This window comes from Metarhizium brunneum, chromosome 2 (assembly GCF_013426205.1).
Source record: "Metarhizium brunneum chromosome 2, complete sequence".
Classification (NCBI taxonomy): Eukaryota; Fungi; Ascomycota; class Sordariomycetes; order Hypocreales; family Clavicipitaceae; genus Metarhizium; species Metarhizium brunneum.
The window spans coordinates 6,876,214-6,891,267 of record NC_089423.1 but is presented as its reverse complement, the minus strand read 5'-3'; the positions used below and the strand labels follow the sequence as shown (position 1 = coordinate 6,891,267).

The 15,054-nt window shown below is 52.9% G+C and overlaps 6 protein-coding genes across 6 annotated transcripts; 1 reads left to right on the top strand and 5 right to left on the bottom strand.

The window, feature by feature from the left end:
* Nucleotides 1–652: 652 nt before the first annotated feature.
* On the bottom strand, nucleotides 653–1,386 carry G6M90_00g050630 (uncharacterized protein; the record flags this gene model as incomplete). Its single annotated transcript, XM_014689681.1, has 2 exons — nucleotides 653–1,298; nucleotides 1,373–1,386. The coding sequence occupies 2 exons, from the start codon at nucleotides 1,384–1,386 to the stop codon at nucleotides 653–655; spliced, it is 660 nt and encodes a 219-aa protein (XP_014545167.1).
* A 741-nt stretch (nucleotides 1,387–2,127) lies between these two features.
* On the bottom strand, nucleotides 2,128–3,808 carry nagZ_1 (Beta-hexosaminidase; the record flags this gene model as incomplete). Its single annotated transcript, XM_014689680.1, has 2 exons — nucleotides 2,128–3,702; nucleotides 3,773–3,808. The coding sequence occupies 2 exons, from the start codon at nucleotides 3,806–3,808 to the stop codon at nucleotides 2,128–2,130; spliced, it is 1,611 nt and encodes a 536-aa protein (XP_014545166.1).
* An 823-nt stretch (nucleotides 3,809–4,631) lies between these two features.
* Nucleotides 4,632–5,841, top strand: metXA (Homoserine O-acetyltransferase; the record flags this gene model as incomplete). Its single annotated transcript, XM_014689679.1, has 3 exons — nucleotides 4,632–5,370; nucleotides 5,432–5,663; nucleotides 5,730–5,841. The coding sequence occupies 3 exons, from the start codon at nucleotides 4,632–4,634 to the stop codon at nucleotides 5,839–5,841; spliced, it is 1,083 nt and encodes a 360-aa protein (XP_014545165.1).
* A 194-nt stretch (nucleotides 5,842–6,035) lies between these two features.
* G6M90_00g050600 (uncharacterized protein) lies at nucleotides 6,036–8,516 on the bottom strand (the record flags this gene model as incomplete). Its single annotated transcript, XM_014689678.1, has 4 exons — nucleotides 6,036–7,193; nucleotides 7,272–7,995; nucleotides 8,070–8,223; nucleotides 8,315–8,516. The coding sequence occupies 4 exons, from the start codon at nucleotides 8,514–8,516 to the stop codon at nucleotides 6,036–6,038; spliced, it is 2,238 nt and encodes a 745-aa protein (XP_014545164.1).
* Nucleotides 8,517–10,163: 1,647 nt separating this feature from the next.
* On the bottom strand, nucleotides 10,164–10,475 carry G6M90_00g050590 (uncharacterized protein; the record flags this gene model as incomplete). The annotated part of the gene is made up of 1 exon (XM_066130491.1): nucleotides 10,164–10,475. One exon carries the CDS (start codon nucleotides 10,473–10,475, stop codon nucleotides 10,164–10,166), a length of 312 nt encoding a protein of 103 aa, XP_065986251.1.
* A 2,397-nt stretch (nucleotides 10,476–12,872) lies between these two features.
* hsps-1 (Heat shock protein) lies at nucleotides 12,873–14,981 on the bottom strand (the record flags this gene model as incomplete). Its single annotated transcript, XM_014689677.1, has 2 exons — nucleotides 12,873–14,083; nucleotides 14,201–14,981. The coding sequence occupies 2 exons, from the start codon at nucleotides 14,979–14,981 to the stop codon at nucleotides 12,873–12,875; spliced, it is 1,992 nt and encodes a 663-aa protein (XP_014545163.1).
* Between the last annotated feature and the right edge of the window lie 73 nt (nucleotides 14,982–15,054).

The following is a 15,054-nucleotide window of genomic DNA, read 5'->3' as shown; positions in this document are numbered from 1 at the left end:
AAGTTGAGTAGTCTCACACTGAACGGTATCTGGAAACTGGAATGGCTATTCGATAGACATGGTTTGCGATCCGAAACGAAAACGCCACAGGCTTCGTAAGCCCGTACCCAGAACTCGGCTATGCCGCCACTACAAGTACCGGACGTATGCAAATTCCATGCAACAGACGCCAATTGCCTTCCTTGTTGGCCCCCGCAATCACCGGTGGCCTAATAAGCTTTCTCTTTCATCATCATGACACTATGCTTTGGCGTATTTCGAGGTGCCAAAGCAAGACTGTTGAGCTTCTATCCATCTTCGGGGTGCCTTGCACAATCCCCATACGCAGGCTGCCAAGGCAAGGCGGATAACCTACAGCAACACTATTGTGATTGTCACCGAGATTTTTATGCAGGTAAACTGTTTCATTGGACCATCCTAACAAAGACAAAGCCAACCGTCAACGAGAGCTTGGTGTACCTGTGCCCGTTGATACAAAGACGTTGCTTGGCTTGTATGAGCTTCAAATACGAGCAGTTTGGCCGCAAGAATTCCAATCTAGGAAGAAGCCAGGGATAAAAAAAGTCAATGGCCTAGCTTGTTGAAAGCTGGTCTTTTTTTCTGCCTAGCCAGTCGACAGCTGGCTTTGGGTTATCTAGGTTTCTGTCGGCACTTATTTCCCTGCAACATTCACAGTAAGAGTGTCTGATCTGATACATTCAGCCTTCTTTGCCCTCACAGTACTCTTGCCCCCCTTTTTAAAAATCACCCTGGCGAGTCCATACTTGTCCGTCGTGACCTCCTCTGTAACCCCATCTGCGACCCAAGCTACAGTCGCCGAGTCCACGGGATCCTGCGTCTCCCAATTCCTCACAGAGAATAGTGTCTCATGTTCAGCTCGAGCATCCGAGAGTACGTCAAGCTTCAATGACAAGGGCTTGGGCTGGGACTTGGCATAGGCCCAGAGAATGTGATCGTTCGCCTTTGTCTGGTACTGGCCTCCTCCAACCAGCAAATACTGTCCATTGACAAATATATGCCACGCGTCCTCGTCGGTTGCAATTTCGCCTTTAATTTCGTTGATGTAAAAATCACCCAGACTGTCGTACCATTTTCCATCAAATGTGAATTTGCCTTTTGATGCGGTATCCAGGCTAGCCGTCGGCGTATTGCCCGGTTCAGGGTTCCGGCCACAATTTGTGCCGTCACAATTATGCGTCTGTCCTGATTTTGTCGTCACCTTGTGCCCCTGAGACTGTACTTGGCCGTTGAAGATGGTGTCGGTACTTCCTTCGACACGGATAAAGACGTTCTGAGGCCTATTTTGCATTTGTATGTTAGATCCAAACACGGAGCAAATAACCTCATTTCAAAGAGAAGTAAATAGGTATACTCATTAATGGCCATTTTGTACTCTTTTCTGAGGAGCTTCTCGAGGTCTTGTTGGAACAAAACAGCCAGTTTCTCATATACTCGCGTGAAAAAGCCGGGAGGTACTTGGTGTCCTAGGGAGCAAAAAGTGTTGGAGTCGAGCAAGTTGGGATCTGCTTGGATTGCACCTAGTTAATATAATGCACATACAGAAAACGCGCGATTTTCGACAGTCCAGCCTTGACTCATTCCATGCGTCTGGAGCAGCAATACGTACTGCGTGTCCCCGCCTGACTCTCTGAAATGAACAAGGCTGGCTCGTAGGAAGTGATTTTGCTATCATTTGTCGAGTACTGTGGCTTCACTGCGAACGACACATCATCTCCGCGGGCAATGATACGAGGGGAGCAGGCGGTCTGGAACCTGTCCTCGTCCAACCGTGAAGCTGCGCATGTCTTATTCCCGGCCCACGTTGCATTTGGACGTCACCCTTTGCACGCAACCTACCGGCTTCTACTCCGTAATGGCGCGGCTTTCCCCATCATTTGACTCAAAACACTGCAGATATTTGGGTATCAGTCAGCGCTTTGGGTGTGAGTAAGGGTGCGTTTGCGAAGCCGATGCCACATCCGACTCGACCTGATTCCGGTAGCCCGTGTCTCAGGCACCGGCTACTGTCCACAACACGAGACTGTTAGAGGCACAGCAATTATAATAAACCTTTTATTATGGAGTGCCTGTACTCCGTAGACCTTCCTTGCCCATTTCCTAGACATGCTAGTGAGCAACAGGCAGTCTACCCCTAGCCGTGGCCGCGCCGTAGATAATATCGGCCGCCGACGCAAATGCCTCCAGAGTAGGCTCATACACGGCAATATAATTCCTCACCTCGGCCTCGTCGTCGATAAAGTCATACGGACTGCAGGTAGCCACCGCGACGAGCGTCTTGCCCGCCCGCCGCCTGGCAATCTCCAACCCCAGACGCCGCTGGTACTGCGACTCCCTCGCGTTTCTCGTCGCCAAAACGACCACGGCCGCGTCCTCCACCCGCGCCCACTGCTCCGACGTCAGGGTAGACTCTGTGAAGCGAATGTCCTCAACGGCAGGGTTGTACCTGCGGAGGGTGTCGCCAAAGGCGCCGGAAACCCAGGGCACGCGCGTCTTCTGCAGCTCCTCCCCGCTGGACGCGGCGCCGCTGGTGGGAACGTTGACGCCCGGCGAGACGAATACCGTGCTGGCGCTTCTGGACACGGGCAAGAGGCCTGCTTCCGACCGGACAACCGTGGTGGCGTTGGCGTAAATGTCGCGGGCGAGGGCCTCGTTCTCCGTGCTCAGACGGGCCAGGTCCGACGGCGGCCGGGCTTCCAGTGCCGTGTCCCAATCTGTGTACTTGTCCTTGAGGTCGCGCAGCCGCTTGAGAGATGCGTCGAGCCGTGCCTGGGACAGCTCTCCGGCGTGGAGGGCCTCGCAGACGCGGTCGATGGAAGCAGCTTGCACGTCGTACGTGTGGCAAATCATGACATTGTCGACGCCCGCCTTGAGCGCCATGAGGGCGCCCTCTACGGTTCCGTATGCGGCTCGAACGCCGTCCATTTCCATGCAATCGGTTATGATGACGCCCTCGAACGCGAGGTCCTCGCGCAGGATCTTGATCGTCTCGGGGGACAGGGTGGCGGGCAGATGCGAGCCGCTCGCCTTGGGGAGGGCAATGTGCGCCGTCATGACCATCTCGATGCCCTCTGCGGCCGCGCGGCGAAAGGGGACCAGCTCAAGCGCTTCCAGCTCCTCCCTGGTCTTGTTGACGACGGGCAGGCCGTAGTGCGAATCTACGGCCGTGTCGCCGTGGCCTGGGAAGTGCTTGATGCAGGGCGCGACTCTGGTCTCTCGCAGGCCCTTGGCACACGCGGCGGCAAATCGGGCGACCTCGTCGGCATCGTCGCCGGGACTCCGTACTCCAATGACGGGGTTCAGCGGCTCATTGTTGACGTCGCCGACCGGGGCGTAATTCATGTTGATGCCGAAATAGCGCAGCATGTTGCCCGTGGCTTTGGCGACGTGGTATGCGCTCTCCAACGATGCGGCTGCGCCCAGGGCCATTGGTCCGGGCAGCTGTGCCGCGACTGGAGGTGAAATGCGCGTCACGAGTCCGTTTTCCTGGTCGATGCCGACAAAGAGAGGCTGGGTGTGGCCGGCATCCTTGGCCAGTTGTTGAAGTCCCAGGCAGAGAGCTTGTAGCTGGGCGGCGTCTTTGATGTTGCGCTTGAAGAGGAGAACGGCGCCCACGCCATAGTCTTGGATGAGAGACTTGATTTCTTTGTTGATTTCGGTCCCGTAGAAGCCAACCGCAAAGAGCTATCAGGGACTGTTAGTACTGGTGCTCATGATCAAAGGGAGGGGAGGTTTATGTTGATGGAAGTTGAACCTGGCCAACTACCCGGCGTTGCTCTGCCGAGGGCATTGTTCCTGCTTCGTCGCTCCTTGGGAGCAGATGGTTTTTTTTTCTTTTGGGGGATGCCTTGTATTCATGCTTGCGCCGCTGAAGAGACTCGGTCGTGTATTTAGCGACGAAGCCAGGATTGGGGGCTTCATTCGCAAGTCGAGTGGGGGTCAAGAGTCAACAAGCATCCGGCCTCTGTCTTCAAATGCCTTCAACGGCAGTGCTTCTGGGATTGGCGCGAACAGCTACGGCAATGCAACGTGGCTCGACTGACCCCCATGCATGCCGGGTCCGTGGGGAAGATGAGGGTTGGAGCTGGTTTGATGTTTCGAGTTGACGGTTGGCCACCTCCAGTGAGGGGTTGAGAGGCGTCAACGTCGTTTGGTCGCAAATGATGGAGGGTCTCATGCCAGGCCCGTTGAAGCGACAGGGAAAATCCTTCAGATCTACAATCTGGGGGCGGAATTCAAGGGGGGATAATACCACGTGAAAGTGACGGCTTTAAACGTTGAAGAGACGGCCATCTATCGAAAAGGCCTGGGACCAAGTTCAAATCATGCCAACATGACAAGTTTCCAGTGTCCACTCTGGCATGAGTACAACTTTGTGCTGATCCGGCTCGCGACTTTTCCTTGATAAATGTCAATGCTACATCCAACCAAAGGGGCCAAAGTCTTCCCCAGATGAGGCTCTCAGCACCAGCCTACACGGCAACACTCTCGGGACGTTGACAACACTTCCCCTCACAAGTCACGATGCTCCCCCGCACTCACTCACCATCTTCAACCACCACCACATAGCCCATTCCTCCCACTCGATCAAAAGCGACAACAAAAATCCCATCATGGCCGACTACCAAACCTACCAGCTCGGCGACTTCAAGCTCGTCAGCGGCGAGACCATCCCCAACGCCTTCATCGCGTACAAGACCATCGGCGACCCCTCCCTCCCAGCCATCATCTACCCGTCGTGGTTCAGCGGCGCCATCGCCGACAACGAATGGCTCATCGGCGAGGACAAGACGCTCAACCCCCGCAAGTACTTCATCATCATCCCCGCCATGTTCGGCAACGGCCAGTCCAGCAGCCCGTCCAACACGCCGCGCCGCCCCTTTCCCGCCGTCACCCTCCGCGACAACGTCACCGCCCAGCACATCCTCGTCACGCAGCACCTCGGCGTCCGGCACGCCCGCTGCATCCTGGGCTGGAGCATGGGCGCCTGCCAGACGTACCAGTGGGTGACGCAGTTCCCCGACTTTGCCGACTGCGCCGTGCCCTTCTGCGGCGCCGCCCGCACCTCCCTCCACAACCAGGTCTTCCTCGAGGGCGTCAAGAGCGCGCTGCTCGCCGCCAAGGGCGCGTCGTCGGCGGGCTCGGCGCAGGGCGAGGCCACGCCGGCCGACGAGTACCGCGCCTGGACCGCGCCCGAGAGGACCGCCGGCCTCAAGGCCCTGGGCCGCGTCTACGCCGGCTGGGGCTTCAGCCAGGCGTTTTACCGGCAGAGGGTGTACGAGACGGCGCTGGGGTACAAGTCGCTCGAGGACTTTATGCTGAATTTCTGGGAGAAGTGGGCTCTGTCGAAAGGTATGCACACCTGCGCAAAGCTAAACTGACGTACATTCTCTGCTCACGCTCGTCCTGCTAGACCCGGAAAACATGTTGCTCATGCTGGCGGGGTGGCAGGCGGGCGACTGCTCCGACCAGGAGCCGTACAAGAAGGACTTTGAGCTGGCTATGCGGAGCATCAAGACCAGGATGCTCGTCCTGCCGGGCAGGGAGGACTTGTACTTTCCCCCGGAGGACTCCGAGTACGAGGTGCGGTGCATGTCGGAGGGGGTCGGGAAGTGCGTCCCTTTTCCGTCCATCTGGGGACACTGGTAGGTGCAACGAGAAACAAGACGTACGGTACTGACATCTGAACCTTTGATGCTGACGACTGCCAGGGCGGGCGGGCCGGGACTGAACCCCGAGGATCTCAAGTGGCTCGACAACAAGCTCAGGGTGTTTTTGGAGGATGAGGCGACTCTGATGAGCGAGGTGAGCGTGTCCAAGTGACAAGTCTATATATTCAAGACTGGCGATATGTCTAGCGTAGCTATGGTGGTACAAAACAGCCCAACTACCAGAATGGCAATGTGAGATTCAAAATTCCCCCTATATATGTCTCCTGAAACTGGCGTCTTTGTTCATTGACAACCATCACAACTTGAAAAAACATACCCTTACATGTCCCACATGTTTTTATTAGTCTAATCCACCTTTGTTTCGTTGCTCTGGCTCTTCTTCCATTGTCTCGCAAGATGAATCAGCCTCAGCCCTGCTGCGGCACTGCTCCCCTCCTCGACCTGCCTGGTCCAAAAGCTGCCAGAGCTAGCGACGAGCACCGACTTGCGACGTTCCCTCTCGGCGGGGCTGAGGTTGACGCCCGCCCGTTTGTTCGCTTCGATTTCTTCCAGGTAGTGCAGCCGGCGGGCATATCTCTCGTGGCGCTCCTTGCGGATCTGCTCGGACCCGTAGCGCTCAAAGATCCATCGCGTCAACGCGCGCAGCATAAGCAGCAAGTGCTCGCTGACGAATATCGTGATGGGCAGGGTCGTCCAGCCCCCCGCGCCAATGGTGTCGGTCCCGAAAAGATGAACAATGGCCGCGGTCGATATGCTTCCCAACAGGGTCAAGGTTTCCAGCGCCGTCACCCAGGGACCGATTCCGTCGGCCCGTGTCGGGGCAGGCCGCCGGTGTTCGATGCAAATCTTGGCGAAATCAGACCGAAGCTCGATCCAGTTGTTTATGAGGAACCCCATGGATATCAGCGGCCACACAGGCGAGAACAAGGCCAGGTAGCCAAATTGAAGGACAAGCTCCGCAACGTCCTCTTGCACATTGTACTGAGAGCGCGTCGCCTGGTTTCGGACGCGCTTCAAATACTCGGCTTCGCTGGCGTCGTCGGAGACGAGCGTCAGGAGCATGGTGTCTTTGGTGTAGGCTCGGCGGTACTCGCGATACCAGTCGCTAAACTTGTATTTGATAAGGGGCAGGATATTCTCCTCGAAGAAATCGGACAATTGTCCCGTCACAGTTAGCGCAATGACTTCGTTGCGGAGTCGGTCCGTATCGGACGCAAAGGGGCGGAACACGAGCTTGGCGGCGAATTTCGGGAACAAGTGTACAATGAGTTGCTTCACACGAGGGATTATCACGTCGCCGAATGGGACGTAAACAAATGCTGTGAGCAGGATGGGGAGATAATTCGTAATGATGCTAAGAATGAAGAGCTTCTGCGTCAACGACATTTCATGTTCATCTGCAGTCCTGTGGTTTTCGTATTCGGTCAATGCAGTCGCGATGCCCTCGAGTGACGATGAAATTCGTGGAATAGCCACTGCTAGCAATATCGTCGGGACGTACTCCTGTACGCAAAATCGCGTCAGTCAAGCGTGTTCCCCCTTGTATGAGATGCTGCTTCATCTAGACAGTGTCATGCTTACCAAGTAAAATTGATGAGGGCCCTCGTACGTCTCACATATCAAAACCTCTACTACAAAGACGGAACAGATCATGAGTCCGAGCACAATGGTGGCCAGAATGATGAAGGGGATCTGAAGCAGCTGACGAGCAATCTGCTTCCACTTGGGAAAGTAGTGCTTGGTCCGACCATTCTCATCCACAATAATCTTGTCATACTTGAACGCCGGCCGGTTGATCTTGACCTTGTTGACGCCTCGTACCATCCAGCGCATACTGAGATCAATCTCCTGGATTTTCCAATACTCGAGGAAGACGGTGCACCAAACGCCAGTCAAGATGGCATAGGCGAGAGAGTACTTGGGGAGAAACAGCCAAGTGAAAACACCAGTGATGGCGGGAAACGTCAAAAAGGTGAGGTAGGTCTGGATAAAGGCAAAATAAAACGCAATCTTGGACCCGTGTAAATCTCGAATCTTGTCAAAGTCTTCGGCCGTCAACATGATGGTTTTGCTCAGGTGGCGGAGTATAGACTGGTTCACGGGCTCGTTGTGTAGTGGGAAGATGGCCTTGACGTTTTCCCACTCGCCGACTTCTGGCGTGATGCCGGCACCGCCCAAATCTGTCGGCCAGAGAATGAGATGATACAGGGCGAGGACATCTTCGGCTTCGAACCAGGCCTTCACAACCGTGTGTTTGTCGCCGCCGGGATGGGATTGGGTGATGGCATATAGCCAGTCCTTGACTCTGATTTGTCATTGTGTTAGCAGTCGGTTCGTTTCGCTCATCTGTAGCGCAAGACAAGTGAGGCGGCTAGCTACCGTTGTTTGTAGACTGTATTTCCCAACAGTTGAGACGGTGCCTTGACGAAGACAAGAATGGTCTGTTCGTAACCCGGGCGCACTTCGGTATGCAGCCCGGCGGCTTCCAAGTTATCAAGCAGGCAATTGAATTCCTTGGCAGCTGCATCGTAATCTATCCGACTCGGCATGTCAATATGATATTCTTTTTTGTTCTACCAGCGCCTCCAACGGATACGAAGGCGGGCCGGCCGGGTCAGTCACACCTATGCCCCCAAAGTCATACAACACGACGTATTTATCATTGTACGTCTCCCCTTTTGTGGGCGTTGTTGGTCGAGATTCCCTTTTATATCCATGGAAAGTCTTAGATGGTATGCCGATATCACTGGGACTCGGTGGTGCCAGGTGAACGCTGCTGCTTGAAGTCTGGGTCGGAAGATCGACCTTTGGGGCGACATGGAGCATGATGCTGGCGTCTAGCGGCTGCTACCAGAGCGGCCGGGGTCCTGGGGAGCCGAAGAACAGGACACAAGGTGCAGGAAACAAAATGGGAGGATCAATGAGCGACAGACAGCTTGTTTGGCTTGACATGCTCTGGCCTCCATGCAACCCAATCGCACGTCCCAGCTACGAGGGGTGTAGAGGGAAGAAAGCCGGATAGGGGGGAGACGGCATTTGAGATGACGCCAGGCGGTTCACATGCGCCAATGCACACCAAGCATCTCAGACATGGACAGGCAGTGAAGGAAATGGAACAAAAAAAACGACGAGGACGGATACAACGGCGAACGCACGGCTCTGAGCCTCAATGCAAGCCAAAAACTGAAAGCTAATCAGACCAGCGTCATTTATTCTCCATTTACCCACAAGCCTTCCCGCTGCGCCACACCACGCCACCATCGATCCATTGACAAAATTCGTCAGCTGAGGGCAGAGACTCTATCCAGATGATCACACGCATGCTCGCCAGATCCTACATTCAGCCGCGAAAGAAGCTGTAGCAGGAAAACACAGGTTCGACCTCTATACGGCATAATGCATGAAACAAGCCTCAACAACAAGAGCAGCTAATTACAGTGTGATGGAGAATAAAGATGCCAACATGTCATCAGCTGGGGAGCAGTTAGAGCCAAGAAAGCGAAGGATGCAAGCTGGTTTACGGGATTGGCGGACGGCGCACCAGATGGTTACCGAGGAAGGGCTTGAAGGCAACATCTTCCCACCGATGGTCAAGGCAATGCACTTTTCACATTGGCGCAAACTGTGATACTTTTGGACCACTTCAAGCGAAATCACCTCAATCAGCTGTCTGATCAAAGATGTCCCGATATCCGACACCGTGTTGAAAACACCTCCACCAAGCTGTTTGGGCCCGGTATCGCGTCTTGCGCCCCTCTACATCAAGGCAGACATTGCGCCTTCCACCTTTGTAGCGGTTATCAAAGTGTACGCAAACTTTTGTATGAACAAAAGGAGAGAGGGAGAAGCCGACGATCTGACCTCGCAAGTACGACTTCACGAGCGAAGGTGTCTTCGATACAGCCAGCAGCACTTCCTGTGGCACAAGGAGAATGGTAGACGGGCTATTTCTTCATATCGATACCGTTATTGATGGTTTATTTGTTATATCCAGGCCATAGCAAGTGCCCCTCTCGTGAAAAAAACGGCTGCATGTGAAATAGAGAGATGTAATGAGACGGTACGTGATGCACGAAAAAAAGAAGACCGAGGGGGCGCAAAGATCCAGAAAGTAACACCATGGCTGGATTATCTTCATCGCAGAGACATATATAATATATCATGGTATATAACCTGATAGCCAGGTACCTGGTGGGGTGTGAGCGCACCCAGCAAAAAGCTTCATTTCCTTCTCGATAAACTCATCCTTCCATATCCCCTTTTTTACCAAATGAAATCATCTTCTGCTTCTTCCTCTGGTGGCTGACTTGCAGATTTCGACTCTCCCTTCGTCGCTTTCCCTGTCGCTTTGCCCGCCGCTTCCCCCGCTGTGACAAGGGCCTAGCTTGGAGCAATTACTCAATTCATCTAATAACAGTCTTTGGTATCAAAGGTCCGGTTTTCCTCAAGGCCTTGAGGGACCGAAGACCTGGTCTATTTATACAAGAAGTCGGTGAGGACCTTCTGCCCTAATCCCGTGACCGTAGTCCTTGTGTAACACGGCGATTTCCGTGTAACACCCGCCGTTTTCCCTTTTCCTGGCGATGGTTTGGACGGCTTGGGCTTTTTGGGGGACGGTGAAACTTTGTCCTCATCTTGAGGGCGCTTTGGAGTCTTACCCGGCGATGGCTTTGGAGTCTTGGCCGGCGATGGCTTTGGAGTCTTGGCCGGCGATGGCTGCGGAGTCTTGGCCGGCGATGGCTTTCGCTGCATGTGCTTCGGCTTGGGGGGTGGCGGCGGCTTCATGGCAGTCAAGTATCTGACGACTTTGCCTTTGTTTCCTGTATCCCATCCTTTATTTCGTTGACGATTTTTAGAATCCTGGCGAAGTCTTCACTTAACTTAAGGTTTTCATTGAACTTTATGTTTTCTTCGCCCAATTTCTGGTTTTCTTCCTTCAATTGGTCAATTTCCTTGTCTCTGAGGGCGAACCTTTCTTTAATTCTTTTACTGAGGTTATCCGTTTTCGTTTTTATGTTGGCGTTTAGTTTGCCGATCTCAGTTTCGGTATAATCTCTGGCGTTTTCCGCCGCCTCTTTCGACTCTTCAGCCTTCCCATTAATAAGATTGGTTTGCTTGCGGAATTCTTGAGCAACCCTAATTCTCATTGCGGCGATTTCATCCTTGATGTTCTTAATCTAAGCGTTCGCGGCGGGGGATTCAGCCACCACGGCGATACCTCCCACTTTTTGATCTTTGAATCCCTTTGAATATGCGCAGGTCCAATTGATGTATTCAACCCACGTTTTTGATAATACTTGAGGATATTTAAGGATACTTGAGGATACTTAAGGATATTTGAGGATATTTAAGGATAATTAAGGATATTTAAAGATACTTAAAATACTTATATACTAGTAGTAATAACTAGTATATTTTTGTATACTTAAGTATCTTTAAAAATCCTAGTAACTTCTCCAAAAAGTGTACTGTTGACTGATCCTAGTTTATCAAGATATCTGGTAGCGAGAACCTGGGCGCGACTGGGCAAAACTGCATCGGAATTTGCTGGATATGACTGTCCGCGAATCTCAACTCGACCGTTATTATACCAGCCTATCACGGCGTTCTTAGCCTTGTTTTTCATTCGTCTTATCAAGCCGATTTCTGCCTGAGATCGTGTTTTTCCTTGTTTGTGGTTGTGTTTGTCTCGTTGTTTGTATTCGTGGATGATCATCGTTGAGACGGCCTCCGGCTCGTGTAAAATCGCGTAAGCCGGTGTACAACGCGTCCTGGGCAGTCCAAGCCGCGGCCGTTTTGTTTCCCATTCTATAAATTCCGAAGTGTTCAAACGCCTTGGCGGCGTCGTCCCGCCCTGGGGGGCCAAATCTATCCACCAAACTTTTCACTTCCTGGATTTCTTCCAGTTCGCTGAGGTCCTCAGGTGCCTCAAATTTTACCTCTTGGGCGTTATCGTGATCTTCCTCCTCAAATTCCTCCTCCTTGTCCTTATCCGGCTTATTCTGGAGTCGTATTTGCGACTGCCCTTTGAATTGGTGTCCCGCTAGTGGTGGGTGACTGTTTTTCGATATTTTCTGATAACTTTCAGAGTTTTTCGAGTGGGTTGGAGGGTGGCCTTACACAGGTAGTAGTTGATAGTATCTCTTCCTGTGTGGCAAGGGCTTGGTAAAGGGCCTAAAGTAAAGGGCCTAGATTTCGTATGAAGGGTGTCAAAGGTCCTTGGTTTTCCAAGACGAGGGGAAAGACAAGTAACCACTATATACATAAAAAAGGAACGGCCATATCTCGGGCTCTTGCCCGGGCACGTGTTCAATCTGTGTAACCAACAGGTCGTTTGTCGGTGAAGCCCGTTTGTTGGGCTTCACGATCTGGTGGGCCTTGTCCGTGTAACATCCTGCTGGATTCCGATGTTTGCCACACGGTAACGAGATGATGAATGGGGGGAAAGTCCGGAATTTCCTTTCCTTGACAAAGCGTATTTCAAAGACTTCCGCGCTGTCATTTGTTTCATCGCCTCTGTCAATCTCGCAGCGCAAAGGGGTTGTGTGTGGCGCAGCGTTGGATTTGGGGCACAGGGCTTTTTTCGTAAAGTTTGGCCATGATGAAAATTTCGAGTTTTCTGTTTCTAATTAGGCGGAGAGCTCCCTTGTTTCCGCGTTCACAGCCAGGCTGGGCTGGAAGTCAGCACAGTGTGAGTTCGCGTTCACAAAACCTTCACTGCAGCCACGTACGTGACAATTGCAAGCTCAGATACAATTTATGGCAGAATATATTTGCTCACCAAAAAGTATACACCAATATACCATGATATATTACGGCATTGATCGCGATAGCCAGGCACTTGACATGGTTCAAGTCCTCTTGCGTCTCATTGTAGGTATGCATCATGTTATTTGTACCACTCTCCATACAAACAATCAAGATAGAACCATGCAAGGTGAATCACTCAGTCATGTCAGTCACATACATTGCAATTGTGAACTCAGCTAGGTCTATGCCATTTTATTCATTTAACTCATTAAAGTACAGTCCAGGTAATCAACCCAGTTTTTGTATCCCTTGCTCATAACCGCGAATGCAAAGCGAAAAAATTAAAGCAAACTCTAAAAATCATCTCAAGACACCCCGTAGATCCTCCACATTTTTGGGCCAGTCTGATGAAAGCCATGGGTATCAAGGAATTTAGTCGACCTCCTCGACGGTAGGGCCGTCATCGCCACCAGCACCACCAGCGCCACCAGCGCCAGGGAAGCCGCCAGGACCGCCCGGACCACCAGGCATGCCGCCGGGCATGCCGCCAGCTTGGCCACCAGCTCCGTAGAACTTCATCATGATGGGGTTGGCAATGGCCTCAATCTCCTTCTGCTTGGCCTCATACTCGTCGGCGCTGGCCTGTTCGTTCTGGTCAAGCCAAGAGCTAATGTCGGCAGCGGCGGCGAGCTTCTCCTTATCGCCGGCGTCAAGCTTCTCATCAACGCCAGGCTCCTGAAGGGTGGTGCGCAGGTTGGAAGCGTAGTGATCAAGGGCATTTCGGGCGCCGACACGGCGACCCTCAGCCTCATCAGCTTCCTTGTACTTCTCGGCATCAGCCAGCATGCGCTCAATCTCTTCCTTGGACAGGCGGCCCTTGTCGTTTGTGATGACAATCTTGTTGGACTTGCCGGTGCCCTTCTCAACAGCGGAGACGTTCATGATACCATTGGCATCAAGATCAAAGGTGACCTCAATCTGGGGAACACCACGGGGAGCGGGGGGAATACCAGTGAGCTCAAACTTGCCGAGCAGGTTGTTGTCCTTGGTGCGCTGACGTTCACCTTCAAAGACCTGGATAAGCACACCAGGCTGGTTGTCGGAGAACGTAGAGAAGACCTCGGACTTCTTGGTGGGAATGGTGGTGTTACGGGGGATAAGCTTGGTCATCATGCCACCAGCGGTCTCAATACCGAGAGACAGAGGAGCGACATCGAGCAGCAGAATGCTGCTGGTGGTCTGGGAGTTGTAACCAGACAGGATAGCAGCCTGGACAGCAGCACCGTAGGCGACAGCCTCGTCGGGATTGATGGACTTGCTGGGCTGCTTGCCATTGAAGTACTCAGTGATGAGCTTCTGGACACGGGGGATACGGGTAGAGCCACCGACGAGGACAATCTCGTCAACCTGGTTCTTGTCGATCTTGGCATCCGAGATGACGCGGTCGAGGGGCTGCATGGTAGAACGGAAGAGATCCTGGCAAAGCTCTTCGAAACGAGCTCGGGTGATGGAAGTGTAGAAGTCGATGTTCTCCATCAAAGAGTCGATCTCGATAGAGGTCTGAGAAGCCGAAGACAGAGCGCGCTTGGCACGCTCACAGGCACTTCGAAGACGGCGCAGAGCACGTGAGTTGGTGGTGAGATCTGTTGCGAAGTTAGCTTCATGTTCATCTTGACTATACTGAGATATACTCGAGCACCTTCAAATACATCCAAATGTACTCAAAAATGCTCAAATATGTTAGAAAAGAGCGCTCTTACCCTTCTTGTGCTTGCGTTTGAACTCATTAACAAAGTGGTTCACCAGTCGGTTGTCAAAGTCCTCACCACCCAAGTGAGTGTCACCAGCAGTGGACTTGACTTCAAAGACACCTCCGGCAACGGCGAGGAGGGAAACATCGAAAGTACCACCACCAAGATCGAAGATGAGGATATTGCGCTCGGGGATATCATCCCTGTCCTTGTCCTCAGGGCGAATCTTGTCGAAGCCATAGGCAATGGCGGCGGCAGTGGGTTCGTTGATGATTCGCAGGACGTTCAGGCCGGCGATGAGACCAGCGTCCTTGGTAGCCTGACGCTGAGAGTCGTTGAAGTAGGCAGGGACAGTGATGACGGCATTGTTGACAGTCTCTCCAATAAAAGCCTCTGCGGTCTCACGCATCTTCATGAGAATCATGGATGAGATTTCCTCAGGTGTGAAGGTCTTGGTCTCGCCCATGTATTGGACCTCGACAGTGGGCTTGCCGGACTTATCGATGACCTTGAAGGGGAAGTGCTTCATGTCGGCCTGGACATCGGCATCGGAAAACTTTCGGCCAATCAATCGCTTGGCGTCAAAGACTGTGTTCTCAGGGTTCTTGGTGACCTGGTTCTTGGCGGCATCACCGATCAAACGCTCGGTGTCGTTGAAGGCGACGTATGATGGGGTCGTTCGGTTACCCTGGTCGTTGGCGATGATTTCACATTTCTCCTGGTCGAAGACACCAACGCACGAGTACGTGGTGCCCAGATCGATACCAACAGCAGTGACCTTGCCGCTCATTGTGGTGGTTGTGATGCGAGTGTGGCGGGGGAGAAAAAGTCGGGTATCTTGGTGTGTGTTGAAGACCCAATTC